Genomic DNA, 15,035 nt, shown 5'->3' on the forward strand with positions numbered 1-15,035 from the left:
TGCCCACTTACCCAACAAATAACATATTTTTTTGTCTTAATACCCAACTAAGTATTTTTTATTTTTATTTTTTATTATTGAGACAATTTCCTTCCCATTGTCACTTAGAGAGAAGTCAACGGAGACTTGACCGGATTCCGGTGGCCGGGCCAGAGTCCTGTCACCGGTCACCGGAAGTCCTCAAAAAGCTCGTCGGAGATCTCATAGGTCACAGGAGAATATTATTGCTCCCCAATAATATTATTATTGCCCCCAATAGCCCTTTAATAAAAAAATTATCGCCCCCCAATAATAGGATTATTGCCCCCCAGTAGAAACATTATTGCCCCCCAATAATATTATTATTGCCTCTGAACAGCAGCTTCTGCTCATCCAGTTGCAGCCCCGTCTTCCCTGAAACAAGTCCATTCAATTCCCCTATCAATCATAAAAAATCAAACACTTATGCACTTTCACAACAGTCACAACTATAGCGAACACTATAATCAATTTAATCACCATAACCATTCACAAAACCCTAACAATTCCAAACTAATAACAATTCAACTGAGACTGAAGTTCACCGTAGTAGTACGGAAAGTGGAGTGGGTCGGGAGGTTCAAGACGTCGTGGGCCAGGCCGTGAGAGACGTGGATCGTGACAATGGGATCACAAGCGATGGCGGATGTGTCGTCATAGTCACAGCGCTGGACGAACATGTCGTCGGGTCGGAGCTCTAGGTTGAAGTCCTCGTTCTGAGCAGTGACCGGCGAGGCGTTCGGAGTTAGATTTTTCTTGAACATGGTGGTAGGAAGCGTGGTAATCTGGAAGTGGATAACGGCGTTATGGTGGGTCGATTCTCCGACCAACCTCGTCTCCCGCGGCTTCTTCCTCCACTGCACCACCGCCGACCTCAACCTCAACCACGTTTCGTCATTGTCAGGTTCCCCAAGCGAGACCCGGCCAAGATCCAGATCGAGAAACATAGCCAAGATGGCCCAAAAGCCTTCGGAAAGGTTCCGTCACCGTCATCGACTCGCTGGGCCACATGACTTCTGCAACGAAGTCTTCACCGCCGTGAATCAGACTCCGGTGCTCCGACACTCCAACGAGGAGGAAGAGGAGGATGAGAGAGAGAGAGAGAGATAGATGAGGAGTTAGTTTCAGTTTAATTGTTAGGACAAAACTGTCATTAAATGTTAAATTAGGTAAATGGAAGTAAAAAACTCTTAGTGAAATAAGTGAATATATTGACCCAAATTTGGGCATTGGGTCAATATCCCTATCTCGAAACAATCAAAGTTAGAAGAGAACAGAGGGAAAAAATATTAATAACCAAAAAAAAAAAAAAAATACGATTATAAGAAATAACTAAACATTTTCAAGTTGCCTTTAATCAAGGCAAAATGAGGAAGAACCATAACCATTATAAGAAAACTTGAGGACCAAGAATTACACATATCATTAATAACCAACTTAAAACCTTGTCCATGACATAGCAACATGATTCATCAAATCACAAGCATCCCTCACACTGTCCCTAAAGAACCAAGAAAAGGGAAAAGAAAGGAAAACCAAGATAAAATAGACTCCCACTATCGCCCATAAGAACATAAATGGTAACAATGTATATTGAAGTGATCAAGCACCATGCAAAACTGCCCAACTTTTCCAATCGACATTCTCAGCTACTCACTTTCTGCATCAATCACATTCATCTACTGTTGTTTGCACTCCGGAGGCCTCTCACCCTGTTGACCATCACCAAGTTGTGCTCTCGCACCCTTCTGACCTGATACCTGTGCAAACATACACAGCCATTTGACAAAGAATGATTAGCACCATTTCAAACAAATTAATCAAAAGAAAAACTTGACAAGGGAAATGAAAGTGGAGATAGCTAATTTGAAAATGATACCTTCTTTTTGGCTTGGCCTTCATCTGCATCATCATCCTCATCCTCATCCTCATCCTCATCCTCCTCATCTTCCTCATCATCGAGGTCTTCATCGTCGTCATCATCATCGTCCATGTCTATATCATCATCCTGGATAGCCTCTCCAGTAAACCAGGAGACTGCATGTGGGATGATCTTGTCCCGAATGGTTGACCTAGGCATTAATAATCCCAATAATAGAAGAATTAGGTCAACAAATTACCATATTACCCCAAACGTCAAGCAATAGCTCATTCAACAAGATAATACAAAGACTTCAATTATACAAAAACACAGTTATGAACTCACCCAACATCATAATCTTGTTCCATCTGATTCTGGAGTTCCTCAGCCTGTTGAAAAAGAAGAAGCGATAAATAACCGAAAACAATAAGACATTGCAAACAATCAAAGAGCATAGACAACATGATGATGACTGGCTTACAGCATCTTCATCAAGATCTTCATCCTCTTCAGGGACTTGGGGTGGACTGAAAAAGTTGAAGAAGCTCTCACAATCTTCAGTTTTTGTGATTGGCTTATTGTTCTTTGATCCCTTCTTAGGCTTCTTCTTAAGGAGCTTCTGTGTTAAGCACTTTCCCGGATACCACTCGATTTCAGTTCTTCAAAGCACAAGGTGCAAACCACATGTCAAGTAAATTCAAACAAGTATGCACATGCCATCCTCATAACAGATATAAAAACATAAAAACTAAGCTGTTATCATAATAAAAAAATATGAACCAAACTTACCCAATTGCCTTCTCAAGAATAGGTTCATCTTCATCGATCATGTGATATGTCTTCGTCAAGACGGTGTTCTTGAAATATGGATTGGTGTCAAAGTAGAACTCAAGTTTGAATCCCTTAGGGTTATCTATCCTAGCCCACTTGACGTCCTTCAGATATTTTAGAGCTCCTTCATCACGCTCTGTTATCTGATTCCAACAAATAAGGTAAAAAAGTTAATTTAAACTGCACCGATATAAAAATTAAATATAAACATTATGTACAAACCACACACCTCCTCGGAGAGCACATCATTGTTTTTCAATGCATTCAGCCAGAAATCAGGCACTCCTTTGTCTGCAAATTACATAAGCAACAACAAATAAATAAATAAATTGCCATGGAACAAACTATAATGAAATACAGGGCCTGGATCAATTTTAAGACTGTACCTTCAGCATCCTCTTCATTTGTGGATGCTTCAGTAGTAACTCCTTCAGCTTCAACAGCACCAGTCACAATCTCGTAACGCTGTCAAGTAGATCATTACAATATAATTTTATAACCAAAGAGATAACAATAAGCCAATAAATATCATAATAGTCATAAATCAGACACTAAATGCATCGCTAACACATGCCACGGTAGCCAGTACATGATGGGCAATTCACAGAGCCATATCTGCTATGAATTTATCAAGTAGGTGTACATTGTTGTCAGAGTTCAAACTTTTCATGCATTAGAACATAACAGACAAAACAAAAGACTAAACATCTATACTCATATACATAATCAGTGTCTGTCTCTCCACCAGAAAATTGAATGCCGGTGCTTATTACACTACTACACTTCATTATTTCAATTGGACCACTTCTATTACATTTTAACTCTAGGGTTTAGGCAATTGAAAGGCTTATACAGTTTATACAACAGGGCAGAAAAAGTTGACCAGCTGATCAACTCGTCATCTTAGACAATGGATCAGGTGAGTCATGTAGCTTGTTTTTTTTAAATCCAGAGAACCGGCAAAGAAGGTTTCCACATAATATGCCAATAATATGCAAATGAATTTAGTGCAGTAGACCAGACAAATTACCTTGTTGTAAAGAGGTTGATACAACTTCTGATACCTAGCTTCCAGAGCAGCCCTCTCCTCAAAAAACTTGGTCTCTAATTCATCATGTTGGCTCTGCAAGTTGGAAAAATGCAAAGTTATTAAATAATTTGAATTAAAACAGGTAATTCTTCAGTATTCATTGCATAACTATGAGGTGCCAAAGAAGTTTCCTTCAACAAATAGCACTACCAGACCAGAGAAATTCATTACAAGCCTGAAACTTTCATTAAAAAAAAATGAGAGTACAATATTCTGAACAAAAATGGAACTTTTATAAAACAAAAAATAAAAAAAAATGAGTGTACAATATTCATTAAAACCTGAATGAAACTTTTCACACATGGACAGCCATATGAAAAATTGTTCTTCAGCAAAATTGCAGTACAAAACATAAATATTACCCTACAAGGAAGCTCCTAGCCAAAACGTGCTCATATGCATCAACAAATTCTCCAAGAAAATGGCACAATAGTTCGAACTCAATGTGGAATAAAGGCAATGTTTAAATCACTATATACAGCATCCCAATCGAAATTATACCTGGATTTCCCTAAGAAAATCAACACGCTTCCGGACATTAGGAGATAAACTGCTGAGGACTTCCTCCACATGCTGACCACCAGCTAAACCCTGCAGACACCAAAAACCCTAACTATATCAGCAAATCAATCACTTAAACCCCGAAAAATTCCGAAAAACTAAAGCTGACACATCAATTTGCCAAAATGAAACTCAAAGGCCACTGACCTTAAGCGCGTTGAGGATTCCTTCCTGGTTCTCTTCCTTCAAAGCTGTACAAATCAAAATCAAAATCAAAAACGCAGTACAAGCTACACAACCAAATCCGATCACAAACGCAAAAGAGAGGTGAAGAGAGAGAGAGAGAGCAGTAGTACTACTCACCGGTGGCGAGATCGGCCATGTTGATGTTGTTATCCTTGTCGGCGCTCATTCTGACAGGTCGAATTGCAGAGAGAGAGAGAGAGAGAGAGAGAGAGAGCGAGAGGTTGAAGAAGAAGAAGGAGGAGGAGGCAATAAGCTAAAACCCTAGGAGCGGTGAGAGAGTGAGAGGAGAAGAGAGAGAGCGGTGTGGCCTCCGTTAAATCCTTTTTCTCCTCTATTTAAACCTAACACCTGGGTCTCTCTTTATGATGGATTGTACTGGAGCTGTGCTGGCTAAATTTTTTTTAAATGGGATTATTGTAAATGGATTTCTATAATGGTGGAAAGGTATCCGGCCCAAATAGGTAGTGTATTTATGGGCCGGGGGTTGGTGGATCTGAGATAAGGCCCGAGGGCCGAAAGAGGGAAAATAATGAAGGGCCTAGAACCCTTCTAAACGTTACGTAGACGGTACGCCAGCGTTAAGTATTCGTTATGAAATTGTTTTAAAATTTTAAAAGTTCGTTATGAAATAGTTACTAGTGGAAAAGAATGATGACTTTTTTCGCGCGTTAAATTGTTTTGCTTTTGTAAAGAAAAGTTTACGTGCACGTTACGAAATCAAGATAATTCGTTACAAAAGTGTTGTTTTTGGAAGTGAATAATGTCAGTTTATGGATGTTAGTTATTTTGCTCTCGTGAAGAAAACTTTAGAAAGGTGAATAATGAGAGTTCGTTATAAAGGTGTCATTTTTGGAAGAGAATAACTTCAAATTACGCGCGTTAATCATTTCACCATCTCAAAGAAACTTTGCGTGCACATTACGAAACCAAGAGAGTTCTTCACAAAAGTGTCGTTTTTGTAAATGCCCTATTTTTGGTGAATTTTGGGAAATTCCCCTATATTTGTGGATCTATTTGGCGAGATGTGAAATTAAATGAGAATTAATTGACTAAATTGTGACAATTTTCTGGCTATTCACAAAAATAGCAACTAAAATTAAAGTGATGCAACAAAATATCGCTTGCCTGCAAAAATGCAAATCAATCTTTACAAAAGGGCTATTTTAATTAAGTTTGTAAATTCACCATTACTCCTATTACCATAATGTCATTGATTTAAAAAGCTGTGCAAGCTCAAACGAAGGTGGTATTTGCGTCACCAAACCTCATAAGAAAATAAGGTAGGAGCCTAGCCAGCCTGCATATATATTGTTTTGATTAAAAGAGACTATATTAAATTTGAACAACTAATCCAGATTAATACAAACATGTCTATAAGGAGAAGCTATGAAGGAATACAGAAATTACATAAAATAATGGGCCAAAATATGAGACCTAAAAAACAAACACAAAAACAAAGGGCCCAGCCCAAAACAATCAGCACCGATAAACATTGGCATCACCACCTCCATCGGAAAAATTGTCGCCAACGGAGGGTGTTGCAGTGGTTCCGCCGCCACCTTTCCTCCATTACTCACAACCATGAAGTTGCGGAACTTCACTCCAGCACTAGGGGTGGAATTTTGAGGGATCTCCTTGCTCTTACAAGGACAAAGGACGGGTCGTTCTAGCGTCCAAATCACCCTAGGTGAGTTCAGTCCTATAATAAGCTTAATCAAAGTTTCACACCATAAGCTACCAAACCTTTGCCCACTTTGGCTGCATCAAAAAGGCCTCTCTCTCTCTGGCAATCCACATGAAAAGTCGAAAGTGTTTATGAAGACATTTCTAGTGCTTTGAGGACAAGCACATACAAGATCCTAGGATGCAGTGTGCAGTAGCACTAGGAGGGTTTGTTTTAGCCTTTTAGGGGCTGTATAAGCTAAGCCTTTAAGATACTGTGTTTATATTTCTCATGGAATTACTAGTCCCTAAAGAACAATTACTTCGTCTTCTAAAATGGGTTCAAGAAATCCACATATCTGAAATATAAACTTATTTCATAATCTAAATAAAATCCATCACATACAGTAATTTTCTGGAAAATATGTGATACAGTAGTTAGATCACACATCCTAGTCCTACATCAAGTACAAGAATCTCTTCACAAGCTGCTCTCTTTCAATGATAGGAATAATTTTCATAACTGACCAATACCATGCTGCTTGTCCTGCAAGCCGATATGGAAGATCGTTTCTTGCAACCTCCCTAGTAAAAAAGATGCAGAAGATATTTAAGAAAACATCTAATGAATTTTCAGAAAGAGTTTTATTGAGTTTTTGCGCTATCTTAACCATCATTAACTTCAGCACTTTCAGCTTCTTTTTCTTCAGCGTTTTCAGCATCTTTGGCTTCATCAGCACTGGCTGGCTTCTCAGGAGTCAGGATCCGCCCACTCATAGGATCTACAGGCCGTGTGTCACGTGGCCCACCCTTACGTGCCATTGCCATCATTGGTGTTGGAGGTAATAATCCTGCCCTGAAAAGAAGGCACTGCACAGGATCTGAAGGCTGAGCTCCAACAGATAGCCAATACCTGCAGTAAGTGTGGAGAAAGTGAGTGGATCGAGTGATAGACTTACAGAATCACAAAAATTGCTAATTACTACTCCTACCAAAATTAAAATTATCTGCCAAGTCAATAGTTGGTTAGGCTGATGATTAAGTCATACACATCTATTCATCTCCTTGGATGCATAAACAGTGTTCGCAAATGCAATATAACAAAAGGCATTAACTGCGACAACAGGATTACTGAACAGAATAACGATCTCCTAGAAAACTTGTTTCACCTTCTTCAAATTTTAGATAAAATTCCATTAACTAAGTTCAAGTTGATGTAGCTATAGTCTATTGACAAGCAGTGAATCAAGAAACTCCACAAGCGAGTCTTAGATCTCAAACTTGCAGTGATTCCCACGAACAAAGTCCCTCGATCAAACAGCTAGTTGAGTTACTTCATTTTCAGCGAGCATATATGAGCCTAACTTATAGACTGCATCACTATGAAGGGGCCGACTTATACATATAACATGTGCCACACCTTACAATGTCTGTAATACTTCTCAGCTTAATCATAACAATGAAGTGATTGTTTGAGTATATACAAAGAACAATATGCAAGCATTACGATCAACTCACAGCAAATATTGAACATTTATATCTTATTGTATAATGAGACACATGAACAACCAGAAAACATCAAAATTCTAGTCAGTGAGCTAGTACCTCCACAACAAAATTCACGAAAAACGAAACAAACTAATTGAGACATCAAAGAAGATCACTTACTTCACTCTATCAAAGTTCAGACCCATTCGTTTACCCCCATCTTGGCCTGTACAAAATCACACACATTGCAAACAATCAGCATCTCACAAATCACAGTAACCCTAAACAAAACCATCAATCTTTTTCTCTCAATTCTAAAATCTAAACTCAATCATTTCCCGCAAAACCAATCATAATTCATCCATCATTCACCAGCCCCCATTACAATTTTGATTCACAGTTCATGAAATTAGGCTCTGCCAATAACAATACCAAAGATTCTACATTTCTTGATCAAACAGTAACAAAACCCTATAAGAAACCAAGAACTAATCGGAGGAAAAAAAAAAGAAGTCCTAATTGAACAAACCTGGCAAGGGATTGTAATAGCCCAAAACTTCAAGGTGCTTGCCGTCTCTGGGAGATCGGCTATCGGCCGCCATGACCCGATAGAACGGCCGGTTCTTGCATCCGAACCTCGCTAATCGGAGCCTCACCACCATTTTCACACCTCTCCCTAAAAGATAAAACCCACTATATCTCAGTCTCTAGGGTTTAAGCTTCTCTGTGGAAATTAAAATGCCCGGATCCGATTAACTGTTTCGGGTCAAATTTTGGTAATCAGTTGGGCCCGGAGGTACTTAACTAGATTTGGGCTTGAAACCGGCGCGTGATCCGGCATAAACAGAGGTGGCTAACATCTAAGATGGTTTTAGGATGTGTTTGGCAAAATTTATAAGCAACTTAAATTAAAACTAATTAACAGCAATATGTTTTATAAAGTTGAAAACATCTGTTTTTTATTTTATTTTTTAAGCGAGAGCTCTTTTAGCTAAAAGTAGAAGTTTTTTTTTGAAAGAAAATAGGTCAGCCCTTTCATTAGATTCAGCAAGCAGTACAAAAACGAAACACCCCTATGGGGTCGACAGAAAGCAATCGTTCCTTAGAACCTCATGAAACCCTATTCTAGAAGAATAAAATCCCAAAAAATCCCGAGTACACCCACCTTTTAGGAAATCCACGCACCATTATTCTAATAAAAACCAAGAAACCTCAAAGCAGACATAAATAGGAAACAACTAAGGCACTGGTTTTTGCGACCCAAACAAAAATTAAACAGCACTATGGGCCTTAAAGACCCAAACCATCCAGCCCCATAACACAATGGTAACTAGAGTAGAGAACCCAGAGCTATAGCCCACAAGCCAATACAAGGCCCAAACGGCCCAGCTACTCGAAGCTTCGACCTGAGTAGGGAAAAAAACTTCCTTGCCGCCGCTCCAGCCATGAACGCTGCCACCAAAGCCATTGCATTCACCCCAAATGCCCCTTATACTGCCGCATTTAGAACAATCAGCGTTCCAACAGCCAGTACCATCCATTCCAAAGTAAGACAGGATCGGTTGTAATTCCGGCCATGGCAAACGAACAATCACTCCACCACCAACGTCAAATTCATCCCATTCCACCTTCAATAACCGCCGCCACCGAAGAAAAGAGCATCCAAAGATTGGGTACCCGATCCCATCGGTCCGAGCCTTCAACGAAAGAAATCTTGGCGTCGTGGACCCCACCGCCATATCTCCTACCCGCACAGCCTGGGAATCAGCAAGCACCGATCGACATCCATCAGGCTCCCATAATCGAAAGCCATCAATCTCCCTATCCCAGATACAATCCGAGACTCCTCTCACACCTGCAGAACGAACAAAATCCACCCCCATAACCTCTCCATCAACAAAGACCAAGAAGAAGGTGACAAGAAGCAAAGCCAGTCGGACTGACTTCAAAGCAGCCATCAAACGACGACCAGGTATAGTAGAAAGGTCAACCCGTCTACCAAACCCTAGCAGAGCACGCTAGGTCCTAAAAAAAAGTGTAGAAATCTTCATATGATGCTAAAAGTAGAAGTTCACTCAACTAACTTATGAAATCAGCTTATTTTTTATTGTACAACTTTTAATTTTAAGTTAGGTAAAACACTTTGTCATTGTTTTTAGTACTATAAACACTTTTAATAATATAGTTTACTAAACACTCCTATGCTTACTTTAATAGTTACTTATTCTCATATCACAACATAAGCTAGCTTGCCTTATAAAGCACACCCAAATAAAATGCATGGAATTTTTTTTTTTTTATAAGAAATTAACTACAGGCAAACAAACTAACTACTAAATAGAGGAGCCTCTAGTGCATCCATAATTAAGCCTATCAAATAAAGCAGCGCCAGCTCTGACACCAGGGAGATCATGGCTCCAAAGTTTAAACACGACTTGTACCAAGGTTGTGATCATTTTTGCCTAGAAATCGGAGGCAAGGTTGGCTTCTCTATAAATGTGGTTAAACTTGATGTCTTCAAAGCATGTGTAGAATATTCTGTAAATATTTACTTTCCTTGTATGTGTAGGTTACGTATTATGTAGGAGGTCGTTTCCTACACTTGTACCTTGTATCTCTATATAATCCTCCTATTGGAGATGAATAAAAAATACTGAAGCATAACAAATACATCGAATTCTTATTTTCTACTTGGTATCAGAGCAGGTTCAATTCTTTGAACTTGCACTTTCTCCTATTGAAACCCAAAACCCGAATCCCGGAAAAACATTACAAACCCTTGAAGTCAAGCCAAAACAATTCTAGAATATCATCATCAATCATAGCCGACAAGCCCTGCTGCAAGTACAAGACTATTGAAACCAAAACAATTCTAGAATATCATCATCATTCTGCACGTTGACTGTGAAAGTCCAGAGTGGACTATTGAAACCGAAACTGCAGGCCTTTGCTTTCTTCTCATTAAGTCTAGCTGACGGACCCACGTACAAGCTTTGTTTTTTGCTCAATGGAAAACGACCCCGCCACCATTGCACTCCACAACGTGCCTCCAATCATCAACCATTATCAGGCCTATGTTCGAAAGGTGCATTCTGATAGCTAGGAAATAGGACACGCCTCTGAGTCCTCTGTCATGGTTGTCCAACGCAAACAGGGTCCTCCCCCAGGCTTCTCAACTCCTCCATCACGCCGCCCTCCGGGCAAAACAAATCCATATGCAAATACAAAGTGTCCACTCTGAGGAGTTTTTGGTCACAGCAAGCAACGGTGCTATGAAGTAATTGGCTACCCTGATTGGTGGGATTTCACCAAGAAACCGCAAAGAACCTCGGAAAAAATGTCGTAGCTACTACAGAGGAAGAGCAACCATCTAATGTCTCCACTAATGTAGCACAGTCAGGTATGAAGAGTAAGGTATCTATGAATAGTTCTTGGATAATTGATACAGGTGCATCTGACCATATGACTAATGATCCTAGCCTCTTGAAAAAATTGAAACCCTCCTCTCAAAATATTGTTTCTACTGTTGATGGTACTCCAACTCCGGTCACTGGAGAAAGCTCGATTGTCCTATCTCACACATTAACCCTTGACTCTGTGTTGGTTGTTCCCTCATTAGCATATAATCTCCTATCTGTTGGCCATATTATCCTAGCACTAGCATGTATTGTGACTTTTTATCCCTCTTTCTGTGTGTTTTAGAACATTCTGACTCTGCGGATTCTTGGTTATGGTGTTAGAAGGGGGAAACTCTACTACTTGGATCTGACATAAAGTGGAGAACAACTGTTAGGACAAGTGAATCAGGTCAATGGCGTAGAGAATGCTAAGGAAACAGTGTGGCTGTGGTATCATCGTTTGGGTCATCTATCTTTCAGTTATCTTAAGAAACTGCAACCTCATCTGTTTTAGGTTGTGAGTGGTTCAGATTTTCATTGTGATGTATGTGAACTAGCTAAAAGTCATCGAATTTCATATTCACCTAGTCTTAATAAAAGTCTCATTCCGTTTATGAAAATTCACTCTGATGTTTGGGGTTCTGCCAAGATCCCTTCTCTTTCTGGAGCTCGATATTATGTGACTTTTATTGATGATTGTACTCGTATAACCTGGGTGTCTTTATTGAAGAACAAGAGTGATGTGTGTTCCATGTTCAAAGAGTTTCATAAGATGGTGTCTACACAGTACCAATAGACTATTCGAATTTTCCAATCTGACAATGGTGGAGAATATGTTAATGACCCTATGCAGGAGTTTATGCAATCTCATGGGATTCGACATCAGACGTCAAATTCGTATACTCCTTAGCAGAATGGATTGGCAGAAAGAACGAATCGGCAATTGCTTGAAGTTGTCTGTGCCTCATTGTTTGGAATGCATGTACCTCGTGAATATTGGGGAGAAGCTGTGAAGTCCGCTGCCTACCTTATTAATCGTACTCCTTCTCGGGTGATTGAATTTCAAAACCCTTAGCAGCAGCTTCAGAAACTTCTTTCCTTTTTGTCGTTACCTAACCTAGAGCCCCGTGTGTTTGGGTGTGTAGCCTATGTTCATATTCCTAAACCTCAACGCAGCAAGCTTGATCCCCATGCCCGTAAGTGTATATTTGTTAGTTATGCTGAATTCCAGAAGGATTATCGATGTTATGATCCTATTCGCTAACAACTCCAAAGTGACCTTGAAAAGTTAAACAAGGAAAGCCATAAGCGCAAGCAACTTGGCATGCATCATGAGAGTGACAACGACGTGCGTCCTGGAGTATATGACATATCACAAGTGGATGAGTTACCCATTGACCGGCCCAACCGTGACACACCCAATGAAGAGAATATAATTCAGAGTTCTTATCTGTCAGAGATTTTACCCCTCTCTACATCGTCAACTAAAGAATCCGCTGCGAACGTTCCTCCTCATGTACCTTTAATTTCGAATAAATCATCTGGGGTAGATAAGATTGAGTCTAGATAATCACAGAGGGTTACCAAGGGTATTCATAAGAAACAATATGAACCGGACATCAAAGCCAAAGCTAAATATCCTATAGCTAATTACATATCTAACCATAGGTTGTCTGGGTCACATGCACTTGCTGTTAATCAATTATCTACTGTATCTATTCCTAGTAGTGTACAGGATGCATTGGCAGATCCTAAGTGGACTCAAGCTATGAATGAGGAACTAGAGGCCTTGCAGAAAAACTTGACTTAGGATATTGTGACTATGCCTGCTGGAAAGAAGACTGTTGGGTATCGTTGGGTGTTTACAGTAAAATGTAAAGCTGATGGGAGCATTGACAGGTACAAAGCCAGATTAGTTGCCAAAGGATACACTTAGCGCTATGGAATTGATTATGAAGAGACGTTTGCTCCTGTAGCAAAGATCAATACAGTTCGAATCTTGATTTCACTTGCAGCAACTAAAGATTGGCATCTACATCAATTTGATGTGAAAAATGCTTTTCTCAATGGAAACTTGGAGGAAGAAGTGTATATGGACATGCTGCCAGGAGTCAAAAATATGCCTTGTGATACTGGCAAAGTCTGTAAATTGAAGAAGTCTCTGTATGGGTTGAAGCAGTCTCCTAGAGCTTGGTTTGGAAGGTTCTCTAAGTCTATGAGGATGTTCGGATATAGACATAGCAACTCGGATCACACCTTGTTCATCAAGCGTAGTCAGGGTAAGATTACCGCTCTGATAGTATATGTTGATGATATGATTGTCACAGGAGATGATCTAAAAGCGATGGAGGCTTTACAGAAGTATCTTTCTAAGGAGTTTGAGATGAAGGACCTTGGGCAATTGAAGTACTTCCTTGGAATTGAAGTTGCAAGGTCTAAGAAGGGGATTTCTTTATCCCAACGTAAGTATGTACTTAACTTGTTAGCTGAGACCGGAATGCTTGACTGCAGACCTATTGAGACTCTGATCGAGATGAATCACAACCTTGCCATCTATCCGGATCAAGTCCTAACTGACAAAGGGAGGTACCAGCGTCTAGTAGGAAGACTTATTTATCTTTCTCATACTAGACCTGATATTGCTTATGCTGTGAGCGTGGTTAGTCAATTTATGCATTGTCCCAATGAAGAGCACATGGATGCGGTGTATTGTATTCTGAGGTACCTTAAAATGGCACGTGGAAGAGGTTTGTTGTTCAAAAAGAAGGATGAATTGAAAGTTATGGGGTACACTGATGCAGACTGGGCTGGTGATAAGACTGACAGGCGGTCTACTTCTGGGTATTTTACGTTTGTTGGAGGAAACCTTGTGACTTGGCGCAGTAAGAAACAGAAGGTTGTTGCTAGGTCAAGTGCTTAAGCTGAGTTCCGAGGTATGGCGTATGGAGTTTGTGAGATGTTGTGGATTCGTAATGTGTTGAAAGATTTGGGTTTTAAACTCAAGAATCCTATGGACTTGCATTGTGATAACACATCCGCTATTGAAATTGCTCATAATTCTGTTCAGCATGACCGGACTAAGCATGTGGAGGTAGATCGGCACTTCATTAAGGAAAACCTGGACAAGAAGATTATTCATTTCCCTTTTGTGTATACAGAAGATCAATTAGCAGATGTTCTTACAAAAGGAGTGTCAAGGAAAGTGTTTAACAACTCAATTGACAAGTTGGGCATGATTGACATCTATGCACCAACTTGAGGGGGAATGTAGAATATTCTGTAAATATTTACTTTCCTTGTATGTGTAGATTACGTATTATGCAGGAGGTCGTTTCCTATTAGGATTACACTTGTACCTTGTATCTGTATATAATCCTCCTATTGGAGATGAATAAAAAATACTGAAACAAATACATCGAATTCTTATTTTCTACTGCATGTTGCAAGCTTCTTGATGTCACTAGTGACTTACTTGAACCTCCAAGGAATAGAATACTGATCAATGCATGACGCACTTGATAAGAGTTTTGGAGTCACCTTTTACTTGAACTTTCTTAATACCCTTTCGTAAAGCTTGACAAAGATCATCGCAAAGAGCAAGACTTTCAGCGAGCAAGATATTGGTAGTCCCCAAATTTTTTGAGCCTGCCAGTCTGCCACTATGGAAGCACCATTAGAAACTTTGATGATAAAACCGGCAACAACTTTGTTGCTACGAATAACAGAGCCATCGAAGTTAAGTTTGACTATTTGAGAGCTTGGTGGATCCCATTTAACACATTGAGTGTGATTAGAAGAGCTCCTAGCAGCTATAGGATTTTCCTTCCAGATATTAGAACCAATAGCAGCAGCAGCCATAAAGATTAGGAATGATGTGACGAAAAACAAGATTGTTTCTTGCTTCCCAGATTTAACAACAGATAAGCAGAGCTTTACTCAT

General features: G+C 39.7%; 2 protein-coding genes across 2 annotated transcripts; both read right to left on the reverse strand.

Moving 5' to 3' along the window:
• Positions 1-1,417: 1,417 nt before the first annotated feature.
• Positions 1,418-4,887, reverse strand: LOC133713366 (nucleosome assembly protein 1;2-like). The gene is made up of 11 exons (XM_062139368.1): positions 4,665-4,887; positions 4,509-4,552; positions 4,302-4,391; positions 3,741-3,833; positions 3,097-3,175; positions 2,940-3,001; positions 2,669-2,853; positions 2,361-2,538; positions 2,225-2,268; positions 1,898-2,090; positions 1,418-1,778 (listed from the first exon to the last, which is right to left on the reverse strand). Exons 1-11 carry the CDS (start codon positions 4,711-4,713, stop codon positions 1,698-1,700), a joined length of 1,098 nt encoding a protein of 365 aa, XP_061995352.1. The 5' UTR covers positions 4,714-4,887; the 3' UTR covers positions 1,418-1,697.
• Positions 4,888-6,565: 1,678 nt separating this feature from the next.
• On the reverse strand, positions 6,566-8,555 carry LOC133727085 (small ribosomal subunit protein bS16m/bS16c-like). Its single transcript, XM_062154713.1, has 4 exons — positions 8,227-8,555; positions 7,878-7,923; positions 6,881-7,122; positions 6,566-6,794 (listed from the first exon to the last, which is right to left on the reverse strand). Exons 1-4 carry the CDS (start codon positions 8,357-8,359, stop codon positions 6,727-6,729), a joined length of 489 nt encoding a protein of 162 aa, XP_062010697.1. The 5' UTR covers positions 8,360-8,555; the 3' UTR covers positions 6,566-6,726.
• Positions 8,556-15,035: the final 6,480 nt, after the last annotated feature.

Source organism: Rosa rugosa, chromosome 1, assembly GCF_958449725.1.
Source record: "Rosa rugosa chromosome 1, drRosRugo1.1, whole genome shotgun sequence".
NCBI lineage: Eukaryota > Viridiplantae > Streptophyta > Magnoliopsida > Rosales > Rosaceae > Rosa > Rosa rugosa.

Excerpts from the sequence above, each read along its gene's own strand:
- LOC133713366 (XM_062139368.1), bottom strand. The coding sequence starts at position 4,713 with ATGAGCGCCGACAAGGATAACAACATCAACATGGCCGATCTCGCCACC. Across the intron at positions 2,539-2,668 it reads ATTCTTGAGAAGGCAATTGG|AACTGAAATCGAGTGGTATC; the intron begins GTAAGTTTGGTT and ends TGTGCTTTGAAG. Across the intron at positions 2,269-2,360 it reads AAGATCTTGATGAAGATGCT|GCTGAGGAACTCCAGAATCA; the intron begins GTAAGCCAGTCA and ends CTTTTTCAACAG.
- LOC133727085 (XM_062154713.1), bottom strand. The coding sequence starts at position 8,359 with ATGGTGGTGAGGCTCCGATTAGCGAGGTTCGGATGCAAGAACCGGCCG. Across the intron at positions 7,924-8,226 it reads CTATTACAATCCCTTGCCAG|GCCAAGATGGGGGTAAACGA; the intron begins GTTTGTTCAATT and ends GATTTTGTACAG. Across the intron at positions 7,123-7,877 it reads CTGAACTTTGATAGAGTGAA|GTATTGGCTATCTGTTGGAG; the intron begins GTAAGTGATCTT and ends CACTTACTGCAG.